This window comes from Vidua macroura, chromosome 13 (assembly GCF_024509145.1).
Source record: "Vidua macroura isolate BioBank_ID:100142 chromosome 13, ASM2450914v1, whole genome shotgun sequence".
Lineage (NCBI taxonomy): Eukaryota > Metazoa > Chordata > Aves > Passeriformes > Viduidae > Vidua > Vidua macroura.
This window is the reverse complement of record NC_071583.1, coordinates 12,719,704-12,744,464: the sequence shown is the minus strand read 5'-3', so window position 1 is coordinate 12,744,464 and position 24,761 is coordinate 12,719,704. Positions and strand designations below refer to the sequence as shown.

At 36.8% G+C, this 24,761-nt stretch overlaps 1 protein-coding gene across 1 annotated transcript in view; it reads right to left on the bottom strand.

The window, feature by feature from the left end:
- The window catches only part of ARHGEF3 (Rho guanine nucleotide exchange factor 3), a 105,915-nt gene that overhangs the window by 27,296 nt on the left and 53,858 nt on the right, over window positions 1-24,761 (bottom strand). The window contains 1 exon segment of the mRNA XM_053989624.1: window positions 22,876-22,938. Coding sequence (XP_053845599.1) covers window positions 22,876-22,938 — 63 coding nt within the window.

The window sequence follows — 24,761 nt, the reverse complement described above, 5'->3', positions numbered from 1 at the left end:
AAAGACAAACTAACAACCACTACCACTGAAACCACATTCAAACAATCCAAAGAACTTTTGAAGCAGTCTTTTTATCAAACTTTAAGAATTTGAATCTTCTCAGAAAATGGAATGCAGAACCACTGGCAAGTGAGAAGCCAGAAATCACATAAACTGCTAAAAAAAGAGCATTTATCAGGCAGTTACCCAGCTGTTCAAGAAACTGCAATTTTCTCATTGCAAATACAGATTGTTCACATGGTAATGAGTTACAATTTACTAGGTAATAAACATTAGGAAGACACTGCTTGATTAAACACTTTGGTGCTGAGAAAATAAAAAAAAAATATTAGAGAATAAGTGATTATCATTATAAATATGCTCTCAAAAACCACACTTGTAATTTTTCCAGGTAGAGTCCTAATCATGGAAAAATAAGTGCAGAAAAATTAAACACATCTCTGTGGAACATGTGACATCACAAAACTGAACCCCAAATTCCTATTCTGTCTAGAGTTTCCATTTGAAGACCTTTCACATGTTCATTATTTGTGCCACATGTGGAGTAACACGAGAAGGAGAAAGTTAGGTTTCCTCAGTATTGTCATGGGCTGTGCTTTGGGATTTGCAGCCAAGATGCTCTGAACTATTCCCCCAACTTTTCAGTCAGTAGCAGGAGTCTCCCTTGTCTCCCACTATGAATGATGGCTATTTCAAAACACAACCTCTACCCTGACGCACACCCAAAGTGATGGTGAGCCATGATTTTCATGCCAACCATCACAAATGGTTTATTGCATAAACAAACACCCAGTTCAGGCTGCAGGCTTTCAAACTTACACAGTGTTTCTTCATACGAATGTCACTGGTAGAACAACTCTGTACTGGAAGAGAAACAGATCAAACAACCTGCCAAGTTGTTTTGGTTTGTTATTATTTTGCTAAATTCATGTAACTTTTGATTACCACAGAAAACATTGTACAGTTAAAAGATGCCTTGTAACAATCACTTTCACACTGAGGCAGAAGCACTCCTTTCACGAGCCTCCCTAGGGATAAATAACAGCCCATTTTTAAATCTGCCTCAGATTCATATACAATAATTTTGGTGACTGCCCTGCAGCTCAGCGCTAAGGATGGCTGGCCTGGAGACACTGGGAAGGGTTCACACTTCTCCACCCCGCTACCACACCCAGCAGTGCACAGCACTTGGTGGTCCCTGAGGAGGGAATCACAGGGTGTGGTGAGGTTGGCCAAAATGATCCTCCACGAGTCACACTCACTAAGAAGTTGGTTGAGTTTATCTGAGTACACTTCCCTGGGGAGAGCAGAAAGGAGGAGGTGGGGAGGATAGGACTGGTTTATCCATGTGGACTTTAAACAGCTGCTCAAATTCTGTAGAGGGTGAATTGCTCACCCTAAGTGGAGTGTCCTTTCCTGAATTTTTCATTGAAAGGCATTCTAGGGAAAGAAAATTACTGGAAACACTTGTATGATGTTCAAATGAGATTGAATGTAATTAAAATACTTTTGTTTAAGTTACAGGCAGTGGGGTAGCAGGAATTTCTCTCTAGAGCACTTATGCTGACTGGAAAAATAAGTAACAAATTTCTTTATGAGAAATCGTTAGCCCTAATACAAAATGTTCAGCAAGACATCACAGTATGTGATTTCTGGTCTATTTCTTGTTTTGATTAAATTTTATTACAAAAACATTTATATTACATGAGTAACTCTGTAAAATTAGTCCTCAGAGTGGATAGTATTTTGTAATTTTCTGCTGTATGTATGCATGTATGTTTTGCTTATATATGTATGTATGCCCAGATAAGAGCAAGAAGAAAATTCTGTTCTTCTATTCAGAAGCAACAGGAATTCCCCCTCTCTATAAGAGATCTCACAATATGGCCAAATGCCACTTGGTTTGACCTTCCAACCATCCCCTCCAAGTGCAATATGTAAAGCAAAGTTTGGGGTTTCTAGGATTTATTAGGCAAATCACATAACTGGGGGAAGAAAAAAAATCAAAATCCAAACCAAAGCTACAAAAAAACTCAAACAAAAATAAGTAAACAAAAACCCTAAAAAAACCAAACAACAAAAGAAGTGCTTTCAGCTACAGAGGTCCTTTTCAGGTCAGAAATAAAACTAGCAAAAAAGGATATGACTTGGGCCTTTTGAGTTGTCTTTTCCTATTTACCTCTTTACCTAATTATACAAACTTCAGTCCTTACTATACATTTCTTTGTGTTCAGCTTGACACAGTTTACTGTGCTGCACTCAGAGTCCCAAGTGCTGACAAAGAATAGGATTTTAAAGTATGGCTGAGGTGAACGGACAATTTGCCACTTGTAGAAGTATAAACCTCACTTCTCTCTCTACCCAAATTCCTCTTCCTCCCTCTCTTCCTGCTCTTCCACTGGCACTGTACCCTCTCTCTGTGGAGTCCTTCCCTGCCACCTTATTGCAACTCTAACATTCATCTCCTCACACAGCTAAGTCAGCAGTCCAAAAACCCAAAAATACTTCCTTTTGCCAGATCTCTTGTCTGCTGTTTTTGTGAGCTGAACAAGTTACTGTGGCATGAGTAAAGCACCAGAACTCACTGCAGATAAATGGTGAAAAAGCTCACAGGTATCAATAAGGACAGGACAGGGAAAAGGCTGGTTTTTCTCCTCCTAGTAGCTCTAAACTGTTAGCTCAGCTTGTTTCATGAAGTCATATCCAAAGAATACTTTCATAATTTCATTTTTCTGGATGAGAGATTTGGATCAGATGCCTTATTTATTTATTTTTAAAAACAAACCCACCTATTAATTTCCATAACAACTGTGCACTGTTACTCATCTAGTCAGTAATTTTTGCCAATTTGACTATCTTAAAATTAGAACATTTTTGCTTCTTGAATAAACATTTAGAACACAAACCTTGAGACTGATTTCATGTTCTCCTGAGCAATAGAATTAAGGTTGGAAAAGACCTTTAAGATCATCACATCCAGCTGTTAACCCAGCACAGCCCATCACAATACATTAATTGCAAAAGGTATTCAGAAAAATTAAAATCTGCAAAGATCACTATGTAACACTACGAGTTTAGAGGCACTGTGCCTTATTAAAGCCTAACAATTTTAGGAAATGAAATAAGAAGCATGAAAATTACAATTCATGTACCTTTTCTAGCCAAGGATGTGCCAGCAGTGTTTCCAGACCCAAAGGTAAGCAAATAATTGTTTGACACAGATTACAAGACATCCATGGGAAAGAGTGGTGAAAGTCAAGCAAAACTGTGAGACTACTAAGGGATTTACAAACAGAAACAAGAGTCTGGGATCTCCACTTCAGTGAAGCAGCCTTGAACCTGAAAGGTCTTTTTTTTACACTGCAATACTGACTGACCGCCCAGTGCAGAAAACATCCACATTTGGTCCTGAACAGAGTTCCTTGGATCACTCAATGCCTTACAGTCCAGATTGTTGCAGTGATTATGCAAATTACAATATCCCATGAATACCTTCAGAAATGTTGTTCAATTCCCGTATGCTGTGACCTACTGTACAAACACATCAGCCAAAAATGAACACAAGAAACTAAATCATCTTTCTGTTACCCACATCCTCCCCCTAAGAGCAGGCAGGAAAACCATGTTATAACTTCAAAAAGAAGTGTCCTTGCAAAGACTGGTAATGCTTCAACAACTGATAGAACTACTCTACTCCCAGTACTACAGCACTGCAGACCTGTATCCTTAAAGATGATGTGGCATGAGGTAACAGTGTGACTAATCTTTAAAAGACAGCTGAAACGGGACATTACATCTTCAAACAAACAACAACTTGCACTGAGACAGAACTCCTTTGTTCATATCCCTTTATCAAGGATTAGGGAATCGAGAAACCACTGCCGGGAATAAAAATGGTTTTATTTAAAGTTACAAAATAACTGTCTTCCCAAGTGTTAATATAATGATGTAATCCCATCCCATGGTACAGAAGTTACTATAACAAGCTTTAATTGACACAGAAATATAAATAAGAAACAGTTTTCCTGAATTATCTCCTGATTTAGGAAAGACAGCTGTGATTTCTGAAGGCTATCTCCTCTCTGGTCAAGTTGTTAACAAACTGCTCTCTGGCACTGATCAAGTTCAGCCTGCTTTTATGGGATCATTATCAAATCTCCAACCACAACACACCACAAGTGTTCAACTATGAATTTTGGACAGGTGACTAATGATGCCAGTTAATTTAGTTCCCAAGATAGCAGAGAGAGTCAATAGTTGGAAAAATGTCTCAAAGTAATTCCAACCATCACAGAGAAAATATTATTTACTACTTTAAAAGCTAAGAAAACTCACAACTGCATCAGAACATACTTCTTGTATCTAATAATCTTGGAAACATAGCAATTGACTGAACACAAAAGCAAGATGTTTTAGCAAACACTCTGATTTTATCATATAATTGAGATTGGTGTTAAACGACATGGATATCAAATACTGTATCTTCAAATTGCCACAAAAACATGATCTCTTAAAACTCCCACACTAGTAAACAGAGAAGTGTGACTATAAATGACAGTAGAACAACATAAGGAGACTTAAATATCAACCATAGCCCTAAAACTGCTTTGTTCTAAGAATGCATGTTAAACAGAGAGCATAGTGGGGGAACAGAGAAGCCATATATTTTTAGTGCAAGGTACTTCTCTTGGGAAAAAGAATATGATCAGCTGACAAGATTGTTCTGACCAACATGTAACTTTTAGGAAGGATTCTTCTGATAACGTGGGGATGTATAGCAGGAGAAAAGCACACAGATTAGAAAAATAAATAAATAAAAATCAAGCTGAGAATGAAGGCTGTTATTCTAGACCAGACAGGAACAGGAGTGAACAACCTGAATGGCAGGTTTGTGGGACTGGGATAAATAATTTATCTATCCTTTCAAAAGCCTTTGTAGTTTCTGTTTGATGCACAACAGAAGTCATTAGAGCAATGCAAAGAGGAGCACAGAACAAAGTGATTACCTAGGAAAATGGCAAATAATATACAAAATTAGATACAGGGTATATAAACAGCCCCGCTTCTCAGGTGAGTTTGATGCCATTCAAGAACACAGCAAAGGAACTTTAGAAGAGAAGGCATTATCACATTAAATGAATTCTTGTATTATGTGAGGCAATATGTGTTCCATAATTGATGGGTAGAACAAATTTAGTGTTGAAGGCTCTGCACCATGAATACCCCACTAGCAACCCACACACTACACTGCTCAGCATGAAATTCCCAGAGACAGTCCTTTTACTTAACATGACCTTCAACCCCACATACAAGCAACAGTTTAAGTAGACATGCAAGTGATCTTGAATTTTTTTTTTAAAATCCCTCCCTAGGAATCTTATTTCACTCTTCAGCTGTCAAACCCTGAGTTTGTGCACGAGTTCTAGACTGCTACAGAAGAGAACAAGGTTACATAACACTTCTTAGTAACTAAATTAGCTGTAGGAAATGGGCTTGCAAGCACTTCAACAAAGAACCATAATAGAAAACAAACTTGTATCCATCCAGAACTGCTCATTTTGATTGGAACAAAAACAAAAAAGAGGAAAAGGGAAGTAAAATGTGCAACGGGAGTAAAGCCCGTGTTTTTCCAGGCTGCAGGACTCTGCATTTTCATTTTGATTAATAATTTTCCATTAGAAACATGATAACATTTCACTGCCTGTATACTTATCTTATTCTGGATATGATAGTTAAATAATGAAAAGTATAAACCAAGTAGCAAACAAGTGGGACAAAAAAGCAAGCAGACTGCTGGCATATGAACATGTTTCAATAAAGCAGAAGGAAAAATGTTAATCCTTGTTTTGTATTTCAAGCATGTTGTCACACATGGTACAGGTGTTCTCAGTGTGCTCTGCCAGCTCCCCTTGATTTACTACTCCATTCCTCCCTAAAACAAAACAGGACCCAAGAAGAGAGAGCCCAGACTGGCTATACAAGACTACCTAAGGGAGTTGCAATGAAAATCCACAAGGAAAAAGGGTTAAAGCCTATGAAATGTCCAGCCACTGCAGTGATGAATCCAAACTGAAAGGCTGAAAGGACAGCTTCATAAAAGCATAGTTGTACAATAAAGATTGGAATGCATCTCATATCTGCAGCAGAAACACAGGTATGTTATTACATACTGTTCTCTGGAATTCAGTGGGTTTGTTTTTGTACAAACACTTAGAGACTACCTGCTTCTGTTCCTAATTGTTTCCTGTAGATCTGGTATTTTTATTAAACTAAAGGATATCTATCCAAATGATTGCAGTTTTGCCACAGTAAGAATCCATCTATTTTGTTAGTTCAGGAAGTGCCATTTGTTTCAGTACGTGCTATCTAACAGCAGATGTGCATTAAAACGTGTCATTGCAGGATATATTAACCACATCACATGAACAAGCCAAACAGCTGAAATAAGAAGCTACAAAGACCTTTTTGAACATGAGCAGCCTCCCTGATCTCTATGAAACTAAATCACTAGTCTGATATTACTTGCACATATGGGAAAGATACAGTAACTGGCAACAGATCGTATGGAAGGCACAGTCAAATGCTTTGCACTTGTTTCACAATTGCTACCTACCCTACTAGCACCTCTTTTTTTGTCCCGGGTTATACAGTTACATATCTACAGTGTATCTACAATAGAGTTTTGATTTAGATATTATTTTCCCAAAATACAATAGCTCAAGGAGGGAAGGTTGCTTTGTTTATGGTGTACAGGTTTGGATTTTTTTAATCATTGCCTTGCTCTCACATTCTTCCTCAATATCTGCAGCATTTGAGCAGCAAAAATCTCTAAATCAATCAGCTTCTGACCCAACATTTCTGTTAGAATTGTAATATCCCCCCATCCTCTTCAAGGTCCAAGGCAATCAAAAATCCTGTTAGCCAATTTTTACATTTGTATCCAGATTATGAGAATGAAGCTTTGAGTGAGATATTGCAAATTTTCAAAAATAACAGTAACAGAGATAAACCCAATTAACAAATTACTACAAAGAGATATATTCCTTGCAAAAATGGAAAACAGAAAGAGGGAAATCTTTAACCCTGATTCTACCTCTGGTGTTAGAAGATGAGCAGCTTTCACTATGACTTGCTATCCAACTCAGTAGGAAACTATAACCAAATATCATGCTGAAAAATGACATCAATAATACTGTGTTTCTCGCCCTCTCTTTAACCTTACAGAAGCATGTAGCACAAATCCAGTTTTGCATCTGACCACAAAATACCCATGTACAGTTACATCTGTAAGCACAGTTTGCAGGCAAGTGGCTCAGGAATCAGACGTTCTTTGCAAAGAAAAGCTCCACAGATTTTGTACCAGTAATCCCCAAATTCTTGGGATCATGGACAACAATATTAAGCAAGTGATGCGCTTACCAACAGCTTCAGGCTTGTAATTAGGAGTTTTAAATAATTTTTTTCTTTCAGGTGGCCACAAGAATCATTAAGATCATCTCTGAAACAGTGTTGTCTGCCATCCATAATCTCAGGACCACTTTTTCAGACTTTTTTACTAACTGCAACAGCTGTATTTGTGAGGTGATCAATATTCACAAAGTGTCTGAACAGTTCACATTGAAAAAAAAACCAAAATAAAATAATGGATTTGAATTACACTCAATACCCATCCCCCCAGTACTAACCAGCGGAAAAAAGGGCAAGAATGCCAAAGAAATATTTCAAAGAGATAACACTTTGATCACAGTTTTTAAGATTCTTTTACAATCATTTTGTTCAATATTTTTCCATATGTGAATGAATTCCAATACCTAAGACCACAGCTTCTTTCTACTGTATTCAGTTTTTATAGGGTGAGGATTATGTCTTGTTTGTGAAACTGGCTGGAAGTTTCTAATGATTCTTTTCAGGAAGCATGCATCTGTTTTCCAAACCTGTTCCTTCCTAAACTTGCTAAAGCTGGCCCCAAAAATGTATCAGGAAATAACCAGAGGATGAGGGGGATGGGGAAGGAACTTCAAAGACACCTTTTCTTAATTAAATCTCGAAGTGTTGCTTCTTCCTGTTGAACTGAGTCACGCAGGGCTTTAGCTGTCACACCTGACAGGGGGAGGGGAGGTGTCAGCACGGAGAAGAGGTTTGTGTTTCAGCTGCCTCCTGTAATTGGCAGCCTGGAATTAATTAATGAAGTGGAACCAGCACACACTTGAGTGCAGCACACAAGCACGGCAAGGAGTATTGAAAAACACTGCTGCTTGCTTTAATACTCTTTTATTGCTACAAAACATGGAGAGTAAAACAGGAAAGGCAAATGGCAATTAACAGAGACATGAGGGTGCCTCTGGCAGTCACTGGTACCATCTGTGTCTCAGTCTACTGCTAAGCTATTACCTGAAGAAGCAGTAAGAATAGTTATCTTACCTAATAAACAATAGCCTTTTCCATGTTTAGCCTTTTTTGTCTCAGAATTATTTTCAATATTCTGTCTAAAGCCATATGATTCATGTGGCTGTTCCAAGTAGTCTCAGCTGGAACCTCTCAGGACACTGAGAGGTTCCAGCATTTCAACTACTAATTCAGCTGGAAAGCCAGGGTCAGGAATGTGTCAACTCCATGGATTCATCAACTCATGACAGGAATGTTATTTCTGTAACCTTCTTCTTAATCAGATCTTAGTGCTCAGAGACCTTCCCTTAGTGCACAAGCCACCTTCCCATAGATGAGGCCAGATATTTAACTTCTGTATTTTAAAGAACAATCTTTGGAGGGGTATAGGGGAAAAAAAAATCCCCAGTTATTTTTGGAGCATTTCCTTCCATTTATTTTTCTTGTAAGTAGCAGCAGATCTTACGTGCATATTTTTAGTAGTGGGTTCTGCTTTAACTGCCCTGACAGAGTATTGCAAAGCAGCAACTGATTCTTCACAAATGATGTACCTAAACAAATCAGCACAATTTTGTGACTTTTGTAAATTTACAGCTACATTACATCAACACCTACTAGAACCTAAGAGTGCCAGTGACTGCTGCTCACAGGGTAACTTGCACCCATTTGCAGCTTCACAGAGTTGCTGTTGATTCAGTTTTGCTGTACATAAGCATCAATTCAAGTAGTTATTAATTCTATAAAGAAGAAAGAAGCCATTGAAGCTGTTTTCAGGTGATGCCATTCCAAACTCACAAGTGCAAGCTTGGCTGGCTCAAACTGCTTCCATATCAGGAAATGACAGCAATTTGAGAACAATAAAGGGTTCCTTCATTAGCTGTTGTAATCCCCAAGGATAAGACCTACTTTTTCCATATAGAAGCTTCCACATGGAAAAGCTATAACATTTTAGCTTTTCTGATGATCCTTTAACAGACAAAAGATATTAATGTTGCCACTAACAATTTGTTCCTTCTTCCATTTCCTTTTTCTTTACACAATGGGAAATTTCAACTCATTTTTTTGGAGTTACTTCTAAGAAGTGGAAAGCGATGCAAGGGAAAATGAAATCTGTCATAGCTTCATTACCAGTGTAGCTGTACATATACCACAGCAACTGTTTCATAAAGGCTTTACCAACTCTCCCTTGCCCACTTGCATATAGGTTTACATTTTGCAATGACCTCACACATCAGGTTACAAGAAAAAACCTGAATGATGCTGAATGCACCAATTATTTGCTTCTTAAACTAAGGTCACTAAAAGGAAACTATGAGAGCTTTACCAGTAAATCCATCCAGCACTTGCATATCTACAACTTTGTGGTCTGTTTAATGTTAAAAATTACTTTATAAGATGTCCTAATCTGTATCTCTCACCTGTAGAGGGTTTTTTAGCCTATTTAAGTGAACATCACAAAGAGGAAGTTATTTTTAAAGAGCACTAAGTGACAAATGTGAGAAAATATATCCAGCAAGAGATACATTGTTGCTTAACTAATGGATGAAAAATTATTGATATGTTGACATTATGTAAGTTTTCTGCTAATGCAAATAAAACCCACTAAAACATGACAACAGTAAGAATCAGAGTATAGCACTACTATTGCTGCTATAAAGGTACTTTGGAAGCAAGGCATCTCATTTGATGGAAGGGAACATTCATTTGTATCGTGTAATGTCATATCCCCAGACACAGGAAAGATAAAGTCTCCCTGCCTGGATGCCAGAGGGAAAACTTTTCCCAGAGATAAACTATCTTAACTTCCTGAGGAGTGAGGCAAAAGCTGCCAGTTAGGCACCTAATCCTACCCATGACCCAAGATTCCATTTAGAAAAATCTCTGAATTTAAAAATAGAAGGTAGAGGAATGATGAATGACAAACGCAACAAATGGGCAACAAATATTGGCTGTCTCTGACCAGGCAGTGTATTTTGGAACTTCTGTAAATGACATTTTTAAAGCCTGTGTGCAGAATAGTTCAAGTGAGAATTTGATACGAGTGCTAGCTAAAAAGTATTCTGGCAGAGATCAGTACATTTAGCTGTGCTCTAAGGGCTCTTATCATTTTGGGGTTTGGGTTGTTTTTTTTTCCTTCTTATTCTATGACAGAAGACCACTGCATTGACATCATGCAGTAAACTGATTTTAACAAATTTGTACTGAAGTACTTCCTGACACTGCTGTTACTTTGCTTATTCCACACCTATGCATCCTGCATCAAAACATTGTCTCAACCACAGCAGGTCCTGAAATTCTGCATCCAGACCAAGCTCAATTACATCATAAATGAATACAAGAATAGTAGTTTCCATTTCAGTAACATTTCCATATTCCTTTATGTTCGATAAATAAATTTTCTTAGTACCACTAAGGAAAAATAAGATCATCAGCATTTCATAAGCAACAAAACCAAGCCAGAGAATATGTAAGTGATAGATGAAGTTCATGAGAAATATGCTCTGTAACCACAGACTTTTAACTTCAGGCAATGTCAAACCCAGCCTCCACATCACTTCCTTGGCCAATTCCACATAGATATGGGCAGCAAGTTCATTATCATTATCATAAGTGTTAAAAACTTCATGTGAGCAGAAATGGGCATAAAAAGCTGCTTATTCAGACAAGAGGTTAAAAAAGCAAAAATGTCTTCAAACATCAAAACACTCAAACTGCTTGAATTCAGAGCACATTTCATACAGAGTGCAGGAAGTCACTGTGCTATTCTAAGTGATGGTACAAAAGAAAAAAAGCCACAAAAAAGCACAACAAACATGCCATAAGCAAGAAACACCAGAATATAAAACACAAATCTCCTAGAAACAACACAATGCATACAATGAATAACATAATGTAAACAAGATATTCCAATACAATAATGCTCTGACAACTCTCAGCTTTACGACTCAAAGTTGACTAATTTGTCTTAATTAAGAAGCAACTATGGAGTTTTCATAAGAGGTAAGAAACACTTCATCCAATTACTCTGTACTACCTATAAATATTTTCAGAACTTTAATTAATGGTTAATCAGTAAATAGTATAAGAACCACTTGTGTAGCCTCTCCAAGAATGTTCTTGCTCTCGTGACAAACCCACTTGACACAGTTTGCCTCTTCCAAAGTCTCATCCTGTTCCCATCCCATCACATACACATCCTGAACACCTCTGGATCCAACAATAGATATAAATTAGACAAAAAAGATCTGATTTAGAAGACAAAAGATCTGATACAAAGATATCCATAAGCAATAAATAAGACCATATGCCTATTCAAACTTGCAACTTGTCTTTTGTTAATTTTTTGTTAATATTTTCACACAATCTGGGTTCCTACTCCTTAGATTAAATCAATAGTTTTGGGAAGAAATTTCATTAATTTCACAGGAAGAATAAATTTACTGCCAGGGTCTCCCCCTCCAGCTAAGGGTTTACATTTGTTTTCTATTTGTTCACTATTGAAGTTCTGGAAGTGTACAATTAGTTTAATTTATTTTGAAAGGTCTTCACTAACCTTTGCAGAAGAGTATTATGACAAGAACACAAAAGATCTTGACCAAGCTGATCTATTTAAGCCTCAGCTATCCTACCTTGCCACGGCCTGTCTCATAATTGAAAGCTACAACAAAGCCAGTGAGACCTCTTGAAAGATGGAGGATTCACTAAAGGCCAAAGAACACATTGCCAGTTTTTACATTTCACTGAAGAACTCACCTTGAACACTGAAAAGGAAAACCACGGAATTAGAACTTTGGCCTTAAGCAGGTGAATTGTAATTCTAGCAGTGCTCTGGACACTCTCTGTGATTATCAGGGTCCCTACAGAGTCTCCAGCTACCCCAGCAGGAACACATTCCTGTGTTATGTAAAACGAATTCTTGAAAGCTTTAATAATCAGTTGTTTAGCCACAGAATTGCAAAACTAAACCATCATAAATTGGAAATATATTTCAGTAAGAGACAGCTGATATAGGATAAACTTAATATTCAAAACAGCACCATAATGCTTTGTTTTACTTTATCAAATAGAGAAGTCACTCAGGCTGTCAATGCCTCACCAGGTAAGTGCCCTGAATAGATTAAGATCAAGTTTGTTCTGAAGACAAGGATGACAAATTTACATTTCTTTACAAACATGATTCAGTACAGGAAGGTAATTTGGAAGGGAAAAATATCAAATTATAAGTTTTAAGAGGAAATACACAAAAATTCATTAAGTGTTTTTAATCAACATGCTAAAGAAAATCCAGATGAGTGGACTGTTGCTGTCCTCTGAATTACATTTTTAGAAAATCAAATCAAGAGTCAATTACATTCTTCCACTGAGTTAAAATTGAGTAGAACCATTAAGCACACAGCAGCAGATATTTAAATATATTAAATTACCAACAGTAAGATTTGGAAATTAAATGCTTCAGCACCTTTGACAATTCTATGCAGATTAATGCATTCATCACTACCTAAGCATCTTTAAAAAAAACTGGCATACAATTCTAAGTAATGCAAAGGAATACCCCTGACAGCTAAACTGCCTGCATTTCAGGAAGGAGAGCTTTAAAAAGATTGTGGTTTTGTTTCCAATTCTATCAAATGTTCACTAAAAAAGCCAGTTGACTGAGATAAATCAAGTGAATCCCTCCTCCATGAAGGGATTAATTATTTGCCTCTTAGAGGCAAACAAAACTCAAAGGGCAACCTCTACCACAAGTACAAACAAATATATACCGTTTAAATAATGTATTTTATGTACAAAAATAGTAGATGAAAGTCTGAACATTTCCCAAGACAAAGTCAAATCCCTTCAGTATTGGTTTCTTTGAGAACAGTGGTAAAAAATATCAGCTAGATTGTTATAAACATTGCCTTAAGAATTAACAGATCAATTAAAAATAGACCTTTTAATCCAACTAATGGATGATATCGCAAGATAAGACAGAAGAGAATATAGAGGAAGTAAAGGAAAAATCCTCTAATATACCAGCAGATTTACATTTTATCCTGCAAATGCAGAACTGTGTGAATTAACCTTGCAGGTTTACAGCAAAATTTTTTAATTTTTTGCCGACTAATTTTTGTAGTCCTGTAAATGAAGTTCAAATAAATGGAAATATCTCATAAGTTACCACTAGAGATGTTCTGTCGTCATCCAGGTGGGATGACTTTGCAAAATACTATTGTTCAGCCTTCTGTATGTTAGTGGGTAAATCTTAACCACCAATAGTATTACTCTGCAAGTTTTAGTTCTCTTTTTTCTGCAGTTTTATTCATTAGTAGCAGAGGTGACATGCTAATATTCTATTGACAAACACATTCATACACTTGTAAAAAATAACATTATGTTTTTTTGTAAAATACTCTTAGAGCATTTAGAAACACTTGTTAAGCTTCTGCTTGCTGGGGGCTTTCCCCTCCTGGCTGCTTCCCACACCATGGAAAGGGAACAGGGTGCAGGTGCATAACAGAGCCAGCAGTTCAGCTGTCCTGATTACAGAATTACAGTGATAACGGAATGGTAGACAAAACAACAAAAATTTTTCCCTAAGAGATAGGAGGACCTAAAGGCTACCAAATGAACTGAAAAATCACTGCTACACAGAGATTGCTTTCTAGGAGTATTGTGGCATTACCACAGCATTCTAAGATTATCCCAGAGAAAAGTATGAAACTTTTATGACAAATCATGTTACACTTCTCTGTTGTAAGACTCACCTGCTTATGTCTCCCTGCACTGCCCTGCACTGGAGTGGCCTTGGCTGACAGCCTGCATTGGGATGTACCCTTCCAATTGCACTCACAGCACTGGCAGTACAGAACATCCTCCAGGAATTTCTGTGCTTTGGTCTCAAAGCAGGTCAGAAAAACAAACACACATTGGTTGCATTTTTCAGATAAGGATCTGATCAAGAGAAGAAGTCCAATGATCCACTGAAGGGTACACAGAAAACTCAATGCTCATGAGGGAATAAAAACAAGCCAAATAGACCATGTAACCACAAATATCTGAGTGAAACTTCTTATCTTTTTTTTTTTAAACTACTTTCACCAGCTAAAATTAGGAAGTACCTACTAGAAAATTTTTAACAGTAAGATTGTCTTTGTTTTCCTTGTTGCTAAGCTCTTGCTGAAGAAGTTATTTCATAATGACTTTCCTGCTAAGATGTAGCTTGTTTTAAAAAGCACACAGTCTAGTATAAGAGGTTTCTTCAAAAGATGAAAGCAGATGTTATCTATTAGTTAATGAAAATCACCTCAATATATTGATACAATCACTTCAACTTCACATTAGCTGAAACAAAAAATACCTCCTCTGACCTACCTAAGAAAAAGGCATTGTCTGAAAGAATTGGTTATCTGTAGGTCCTGGCTACAGAAAAAAAGTACTATATAGGATCCTCTGCCCATACCTGTTCAGGGATTTTATTCTGATCTGAATGCTCACATGTGGTGTAAGACAGTGCCTTAAACTAAAGATTTCCTAGTTTGTGACTAGGAAATCTTGTTAACAATAGAGAAGCCCTAGGCTGGATTGCCTGCAGAAGTAGTAGAGGCTTCTAAAAAACACCATGCAAAACTATCTGTAATGAATAATTTCATTATCACTTAATTCAACCACCAGGAGATGAATGCCCTTACAAGGCCTGTCCTAATGCGACGATGTAGAGAGGCATCCTGGTGTATTCATGTACCAACTTAATTTCCTGTTACTCGAGAAGTTGGTCACTTCTAGAGGCACAGCCAAAACGCAGCTGGCATTGCAGAAATTTATGGACTTTAATTAAACAGCCATGCTAAGTCAATGAATCCTGGCTTCCACTTGAGACTTCAGTAAGAACTGGACTATGTCAAGCACTCCCACTGGATATTATTTGAGAATGAATGGGCCATCCTTTCCTTCTTCCACAGAATAAATATAGGCAGACTGCTTCAGTCAAAAGTTTAACATAACTTGAAAAACCTAAATTCTTTGGCTCTAGGCCACACACAGCACATTGCTTACGTGGTGCCTTCATTTTTTTAATAAATTATGTCTGCACCGTCCATATTATAAATTCAATATAAAATACAGTTACCAATAATGATGTATAAAATTTAATTTTAGAAAATGTATGGCATTATACATTATTTATCTCTGTAGAACTAATATTGGGTTTTATTTTGACCTCTAAATAAACCAAATTACAGTAACTCATTACTGGATTCAATTTTGTTATGAAAACCTCCTCTGCAAATCTTCATCAAACCAACCACCACACACATTGCTTAATAGATATCGAACTTCATAGCTGCCAATAACATCTGGCTAATTTCAGTTCACAAATGCTCCCAGTTCGCCATGTGCAAAATAAGCAAATGTCAAGCCTCTTTCTGTAACCCAAAAGATATTTAAACTGAATTCAAACTTCAGTTGCCATTTTCTGTTATGTAGAATATCATAAATTACTGTTATTACTATACAAAGCAATTCTTTGAAATAGAACACAGACATATGTACACTACTTCTGACTGAATCAGAAAGATAAGCTGTGTTACATGCAAATATAGTAAGAATTACAAAATCTTCATATTTCTGAAGATAAAGTTATCTTTCATCTGATATATTTCTCACTGAGGTAATTTGCTGCTATTGAGAGCTAAGCCCAGAGACTGAGTGGATGTTTTTGATGAAACCTTTCTGATTTGGAGGCAAAACCTTACCTCCTTTTCTTCTCTTTTGTCAGTACAGCCAAGGGAAGAAAAAACTGGCATTGCACCAAAACACACCTTGCCTAAGAATTGGTATAACCTGTTTCCAGATTTTTATCAGAAGTCTTCCCCAGTTCCCAAGACTTTATCATAATCTAAGATTTGATCAACAACTAAACCCCATGGCAGAAGTATAAGGGATAGCTTTGCAGTGTCTGAAAACCATCAGGTTTGGGGTTTTATCACATCTTTCTTGCTCCACAGTTATACACATTTCAGTTTCAGAACAGTAACACTGAGCACGTCTCATCAGGAAAAAAAAAAAACTGAAGAAAAATCATTTTCTAGGAACCAACAAGTTGCCCAACAAAACTTCCCCAACAAGTCCCCCAGTGAAACCATTTTATGGCTTTACTTCCCCCTTAGATACTGCAGAATGCCAAGCACTGTATAAATAAAGAACCTCAAAGGAAACAGCATATACAACAAATTGATGATGTTGTATCAAACAATGCCTTGCATGTGAATTTACATAGAAGCAGATAAATAGATGCCAGCAAGTCACAATAAGATAGTGTTATAGTTTGAGCTAAACCATAAAAAAAAGTTAGTTTTAATGATCATACTTCATTTAAGGTATCTATAGGCCAGCTTTAATTTCTAGAAACTGGGTGAATATGTACAAGAGATACATTTTCTTACTCAGTTCCCAAGTATGTTTCAAAAATGTTTGATGTGTGTTTCCAAAGGTTTGGCATATTTGCATAGGCAGATTTGCACTGAAGATGTTCATCACACATTTGCTGTCTTCACCAAAATTATCCTTGAGATTTACTAGAACAATTAGCCAAATTCTGAGGAGTAGTTCACATAAATAAAGAGTAATTGTATAACTACACAGGAACTCTGAGATCATACTAGAATGCAGAGGGTGAAATTGCAGCCTGACCAGCAATTTACACATTTTTCCAATAGAGCATTGTAGGCCTCATCTAATGAGAAATAGCAAGAGAATAACAAAACAGAGCCTTAAGACACAGAACATTACTCCAAATAATGCCAGCAGCAGAGGGTGTAGTCTATGACAATCATATGAGGGATTAATAATGGATTAAGAATAGTCACTGTATAATGAAGTCTGAATCCAGATGAGCACTGACCACCCTGCTGCACAGCAAAATTCAAAGGTTATGAATAATTCAAATATATTGTATACATCTTACTGGGCAAGCTGAAGACCTTTTATACAATGAACATGCAACAGACCACAGTTTAGAGAAATAAAAGACCCAGATACAATATATATTTTAATTATCTTGACTCTGATAAGGTGATGTGGAAGTAATCCTCTCTAAGCTTATAAAGCTAGCTTGCCATACCTTAGCAATCAAATATAATTGAATTTACAATTAAGTTTAATTAGGTCAAATAATGTTTCAGCTATATTGACTATTAAATACATAATAAATAATAACTTTGCACTAAAAGCAATCAAAATTAATGAACTCTGGTCTAGTGTATGCAAATGTAGCTTAAGTCTAGGTACCTTTTTGTTTGTATTTTATACTGGGACATGTTTTATTAACTTGCAAGTAGGCAAATGAGCAGTAAGACATTTCCAGTTCACTCAATAGTAAATTACTATTTGGCAGAGCTTAATTTTCAGTAATGATAACTGTTCTATATAACAAAAATAAATAGCTCTTCTGAAATTTTACCTTCTTTATGAAAGTGCTTTACATGTAATGTATTTGTTGCACATTCCTTCTCAAAATAACAACAACAGCAACTTCCACGAGTTTACAACAAATCTGCACACAACCAATTGCAGAGGAGAACTGCACACCAGTGATTCTTTTTCTGGATGGAATTTTGCTGAAGTACAATTTTATTCTGAAAAGCCCAAGTTTTGTATTAGGTTTTACCAGCTTTTTGTTCTGGAAATCCCCTGAATTACTCATGATTTTACAGAGTTCAGACATATGAGGCACACGGTGTCATGAAGCTATCACCATTCTAAGAGCACAAGCATGGAACACCACGGCTGAGTTAACTGGAGAGACTGAAGTCCATTGACTGAGTTAAGCCTCCCAGTGGAGGCCCACATGAACAAAGCCATGTCAGGTATTAGGCACATTTCCCTTTAAATAAACTTCTGACCGCTGTGGCCGTGTACGTTCATGCACTCAGCCCTCACAGTCTGCTGGCCACATCTGTCACAAGTTATCACAAACTATTTGACATTGAGGAGATTTGCAAGTCCACTTATTTCAGCTGGCAATAAAATGAGCCAAGTTCAGCCAGTCAGTTTAATAAGCCAGTTTATCAACTCCTGAAGCATCAATGCCAGTCCAGATCACTGAACAAATACAAAGATCATTTAACATGCTTAGGTTACCAGTCCTTGTCCTGAGTCAGCAAAGCTCCAAGCAGTGTTTCCTGTGGAAGGAAATTCTGTCAGTAGGACTTATTCCCTTGGAAAAGACAGGTATGTCTGGCAATGGTCAGTCATAGAAAGAAATTCTAAATCTATTTTTGTAAAAGGATTGTAGACACATGATGATGTAATTGGCAGGAGACCCATATGGATGTTGCTTTCCAAGGTATGAAGTAATCCAGTCATTAAATAGTTAATAGCCTCTTTCTTTGTCACTCCACCCTCTCCTGGACAAAGGTGGCCACCAGATACATTTACACATACTGGGGTTGGACAGTAAGGATGGCCAGATCTTTCCAGTGCCAAGCACAAAAACAAGGTACATCCCTGAGGTGATGCCTGTGGAACCAGTGCAGAGTGAATGCACCACCAGCAGCTCAGGGAGCTGGAGAACTGACCAGACCAGGAGTCATTCATCTCATGCAAACCAGACAGTGTGCTGCACAGGAGAGCCTAATATACTGATTTGTGAAATACATACAATATTTAATAAAAAATAACCAGTTTTATTACACAGCTTGAGAGATTTATTATTTGTAAAAATTTCATTATCTATTATTATCCCACTGAAAATCTAAATTCATAATAGGGAACACACGCATTCAAATTTTCAGATTCTTAGGCTTGGAAAATAAATGCATTCATTGAAGATATACATATAAACAATTTGGCACATCTTTTCAGGGCATAACAGAGTTGCTAGACAAAGGAACCTGCATATTTAATTATTTACATCATGCTATAATCCAAATACTCAAATTAAGCATAGAGCCCTCATTAAGTAATTTCAAAACTGCTATTGCTTGGAAGAAAAGAAGGTGTTGCATTGGGCTAATCAGTGTCTCCTGAGAATGGCCATGACAGGCTAAGGATGGATCTCAGGCCAGCACCATTTCCCTAGCAATAGTGAAAAAAAGCTGTCCATGTGAAAGCAGAGCACACACCTAGTGACAGACACGTGGTTTGCTCTCCCAGACTCAGAAATATGCAGCTTCAAGGGCTTCCTCAGATGGATTGCTTCGCTCAGTCTAATAGCTCTTGGCGTTTTTTTCTTCCATGAATTTACCCTATTTGTTTTTTGAATTCCTGCAAAGCCTCTGGTATCCACAACACCCTGTGCCAGAATTGTGCCACTGGTGTGGTAGGTGAAATGGCATCGCTTTTGCTTTGGTAGGAACCTACAAACAGCTTTATTTTGTGCCCTCAGTCCCAAGAGAAGGAATAACCTTACATGGACCATTTCTCATGGAACTAATCACATGCCAGTTTGTTCCCAGGATATTTGATTTCAGTTTAAGTTCCAGTATATTTGACTGTTTTTAAAACAGAAACTGTTCCAAACTTTTAATTATTCTAGACACTTCTCCTCACCCCTTTCTTCAGCCCCCTCTCCATTTTTGGGAATAAGTTACTCTGTATGTGAGGCAACAGAGAAAGGAAAAGTGACCTTGCATAACACCACCACAGCTGGTTTCTGTGAGATATGAACTGATTATTTTTGACATTTTCCTTCTTTTTGAAATTTGACGTCACAAACATGAGAACAAAAGACAGCCAACTCTCTGCCTTGTAACAGAAATCTTGAATTACCTATAATGTAAGCTATGGCTCTCTAAAATCAAAACCCAGAAAGACACATCTCTACTCAATATAAATAGCATTTAAGCAGACACAGAGAACAAAATGCTTTTACAGGTAAGCATTCAGCCATGGACTGCCAGATTCCAGCCATCTCTTTTGTGCCACAACATTCCACAATTAGAAGACCCTCCAATGTTTTCCAACAACATGAGATACTTGGTATTCAGTCTAGTTGCATTCTCATCACTGTCGTTATCATTAATCATAAGAAAAATATGACATGAAAAGAAAAATAAAAGTTTATTTGCCATGCCTAGAAGGCTCACAAAGGTGATAGTCCTCCTTTACTTGGGGGGCTGATAATCCAATGGGCAGGAACACAAGTCATGTGAAAATGTGAACTCTTCCTGTCCAACTTGTTTTAATGTCAACAGCACCTGGTTTTGATGGGCACACTTGAACCATTACCTGAAGCTAAAAAGCCTTGTTTTTTAACAAGGGTGTTGTTCTGAATTCACATGCCAGTCTCATTTCCTAACCAAAGGCACCTACCCTCTCCAAGTCAGACACCATGACAGTTCAAGTCTCCTGTCACAGCCAGAGGCAAACTGGCCTTAACAGCAAGTCCTGTCAGTGGTGAGGGCACAGTGTGTACCACATGCTGAACAGGAACCTGTAGTATTGTAATGTGCAAGAGTTCAGGGCAAAGTAAACTTCAAAGACACAAGAGACAATATAGTCCATACAGCATAAATCAATCAGCACTTCCTGGTAACAGAAAAAAAGGGGTGACAAGCTTGAAGTTATCTCAAGCAGAAAAAGATAAATCAACTAGTGTTTACATAAATTGTACATTTAAATAAACTGATCATTCTTCAAGATGCAATGCATACCCTTTATATCCTCATGGGATATTCTCCACCCTGTTGACTTGAGTGATTCTGAAGCACTGTAAGGAAAGATTCAAACTTCTTCACCCAATTCATTTCTCACCCCTATTTTTTAATACAGACTCCAGCACACATTCACATTTAAACAGTGAAATTCTGCATTGATGACAGTGGGAAGAGTTTTCTTAACAGCCCTTCACACATTTTATTGACAAGATGCCTCTAAAGTAGGGATTTACAAATCTTTTAATGAAAATCCAAGTTCAATGGTTTTATTAGTCATTGTCTTACAGACTGACGTTTAGTGAATTACTTTATTTCTTCTCAGATTCATAGTTGTTTTGGCAATAATAATGGTTACACAGAAAACCAATACCAAAAGAAAATAATATTTTATAAATTTTAAGTGGTATTTAATAACTGCAAATGAAGGACATTGCTATTATTATTGCTGTGTCTATTGCTCATCAGAAAACACAAACCTCACTTTGCTCAGTGCTCTGTCTGTATTTCCATGGAGCAAACTCAGAGCTAAGATCACATTAGATCACCCTCCTCCAGGAATTCTATTAGCAGAAATTGTCCCTTTCAAGCAGTATTTAAATCTTTAGCTATTAAAGGAGAAACTATATTCATCAAAGTATTTCTACAGCAGTGTAACAGATTCTACACAAGGAAATTTTACCTAATTGTTTTAATCACCAAAGAATAAAATACACGATTTTTCCAGAAACATAAAAATAGTTAAACCCAGTATTTTCCATCCCAGATCAGAGTTAAGCATCTAAAAATGATCAATTTGTCCAAAATAATAATAAATAGTCAACAATTTCCAATTTTCCCTGAAGAACAACAATTCCTTTAAAGGAATAACAATTCCTTTGAAGTTGGGCCCAAAGTAAGGTCTGATGGGATAAACTAACATTAAAGTATCAGCTCACAGACAAGGTCAGGCTACTGTGGGTTTATGATTTCCAGAATAGTGCTGGATTCTACCCAGCTCACTGGAAGTGCCTGCAAGAGCTTGTTTGTCTGCAGCCATCCAGGCAGGTGAGCCCTTAAATGTACTTAATGCTTCAAAGAACAGGTATACTTCAAACCAAAATTAACATCTGATCATTAAAGAAACCACAGCACTAGGTTTGACACTTGCTAATAAATAAAACTGTTTAAACAAGCAGTGTTTATTCTCCATTTTTTCCATTACTTTTTCTGCCTGTACTATGTGAGAGGTCTACAGAAAAGGAAAACTGGTTCAACAGCTGACTGCAAACAGAACACTGCAAATATTGATGAAGACACTGAACAGAAAGAATGGCTAATTTTCCAACCTGTATTTATTTCCATGGATTTGAAACTATAACTTCAAGTGTATCTTTATGTCACAAGTTTACAGGAAAAGCAACACACATTGTTGTTTACTGCATAATTACCCTCATTAATACTTTGATTCAACACCCACCATAATGAAAGAGTTTGGTTCTTACAGCTTGCATTAACCACCACCCACAACTGAAATGGAATTTCCCATACACCCATTCAACAGTATAAAGGGTCTAAATTTAAATCCTGCATTCACAAAGTCCTTTTATCCTGTTAATTATTTACTGATAAGAGATTCAATGCTTTACAATAAACTGTCATTATGACATAATTTTTCTTTTAAAGGTTTAATACAGAAAATGAGAGAAGTATTATAACAAACTTTTTTTCATAACAAGCAGAACAAGTTATTCATGCTATGTATGAAAACAACACAGCTGAGAAGATGGAACAGGCTTATTTCAGAATACTCCTAACAGCCATATTTTAGTTTCAGGGGGTAGAGAGGGAGGGCAAAAAAGAAAATTAAATTACTCACACTTGTATCCAGGCTGCAGATACTGATTGTATCTTCATCTTGAGTACTCTGTTTCCGTTTTTTCTATAAAGCAAAATGAAAAGAAAGCTCAGTTTTGATGAATAGTACCAAACTGCCTTTGGCTTGATCCTGAGACAAGTATAGATCATGATGTCATACACATAAATATATGTGCATATCTATTTAATTTACTCTCATTATCATTATAATCACCATGTATGTGAACATAAACTCTCTTTTCATGAGTTGAAAAGCTACCTATTAGCACATTGTGAATTAAATGCTGCTCCTTTTCTGCTCAGATAGGTTCACTTCAATTAAGAAACTTACTTCTAACTAAAAGCATAAGTAATTACTCCATGTTGGAAACTGTACTTTGGCACTTGATATGAACTTTTGTATCTAATAAGACTGTCATGAAGAGAAACATATTTTGTGCTGAAAGCCTATACTTAAGATTTTTCAAAGGCCACCTTCAGCAATCAAGTCCTATCCACAGTCAATATAAAAGGTGAAATGTACTGCAGGAATTATATCAGGGTATGTTTGGGTTTCACTCTCCATGTCAGTGGTTGCATTCTGCTCCATATTCAGGTTTTGGGTTTGCAAATGGCAAGCCCTCCTTTGTGTCATATCACAGCTTCACCACAAGATTAATCTTCATGCACTTCAAATAAGTGTGAAATGTCTTTAACAGAGCTCTGCGTTGTCTACCAAGCCAGAAAGATTCAGGAAACAAGAGAAGTCACAGACTACGTGGTTCTTATTTATCCAGCTGTGTTGTCTTCCAATGTCAACCAGAGATAAGCAGTCACACATAATTAAAGCTGGGATTTAGTTTCCAGTCTATAGAAGTCAAAGATGAGCAATTTAGAGACCAAAAACCCCAGACAGTTGCCATACAGAGTTCATAGCTTATGGGATGTCCAAAGCTCAACTAAAAGGTAGAAGCTGCACACAATGAAGGTATTTTTTATTAAAAAAAAAAAAAAAAAAAAAAAAAAAAAAAAAAGGTAGAAAAATCGTGTCCTCTCCCATCCCCAGTGTCCATTCTCCTAGCTCTTCTGAAGCCAGTGAAACAACTTCAGATCTACAAGGTCAAGTGTATTGTTTCTGAGGACTGTTTCTTTGATGAAAAAAGATACAGAATATTTATCACAAAATCCAGAGGTTTTGATTTCATACTCTTTTAAAACTAAACTCTTGGTGTTGAAACCTTTTATGTTTACTCACTGGTATTCAGCAGATCTGTGACTCATTTAAACACAATTCTGTGCTTCTTTCAGAAAATAACTTCTGATACTTTTTTAAACAGTAATTTCAAAGTCAGCAACAGCTGTGTTTTAACAGTATTATTGTCCAGAAACTGGACCATGAGTTCACAGTGAGAAGTGTTTTATGTTCACCCTCAGACTAAGCACAGTGAAATCCCTTTTACTGCTACAGTATGGATTATTAGCAACAAGTTAAAGAACTGACTAGAGCACAGAAATTTCTGAGCTACAAACAGAAATATCTGAAATAATACTGACTATGTTTGCTTATCCTGTATCAGTCTTTTGTAAGGTTTGTTTTTTTCCCCACAGGATAAACTAATCTGAATTACTATTCTATGGTTAGCAAATGTGAATTCATTGTGAAAAACACAAATCAGGGATGAAATCTGTCAGGTCAGTACTTTGCCCAGAGAGTAATATCTCTTAAGATTCTAGTTGCAGACTAGGACATGTCGCAGACTGTTCTTCAATCCTAATTAGAATTCTGGGGACCCAAAGGCATGCATCATGCAGCTGTACTCAAAAAATCATATATTGATTCTACTTAAGTCTACTCCAAGTCTTTATTTCACAAAAAGAAATTATAAAACTGAAAAGTACCAGCCCTCC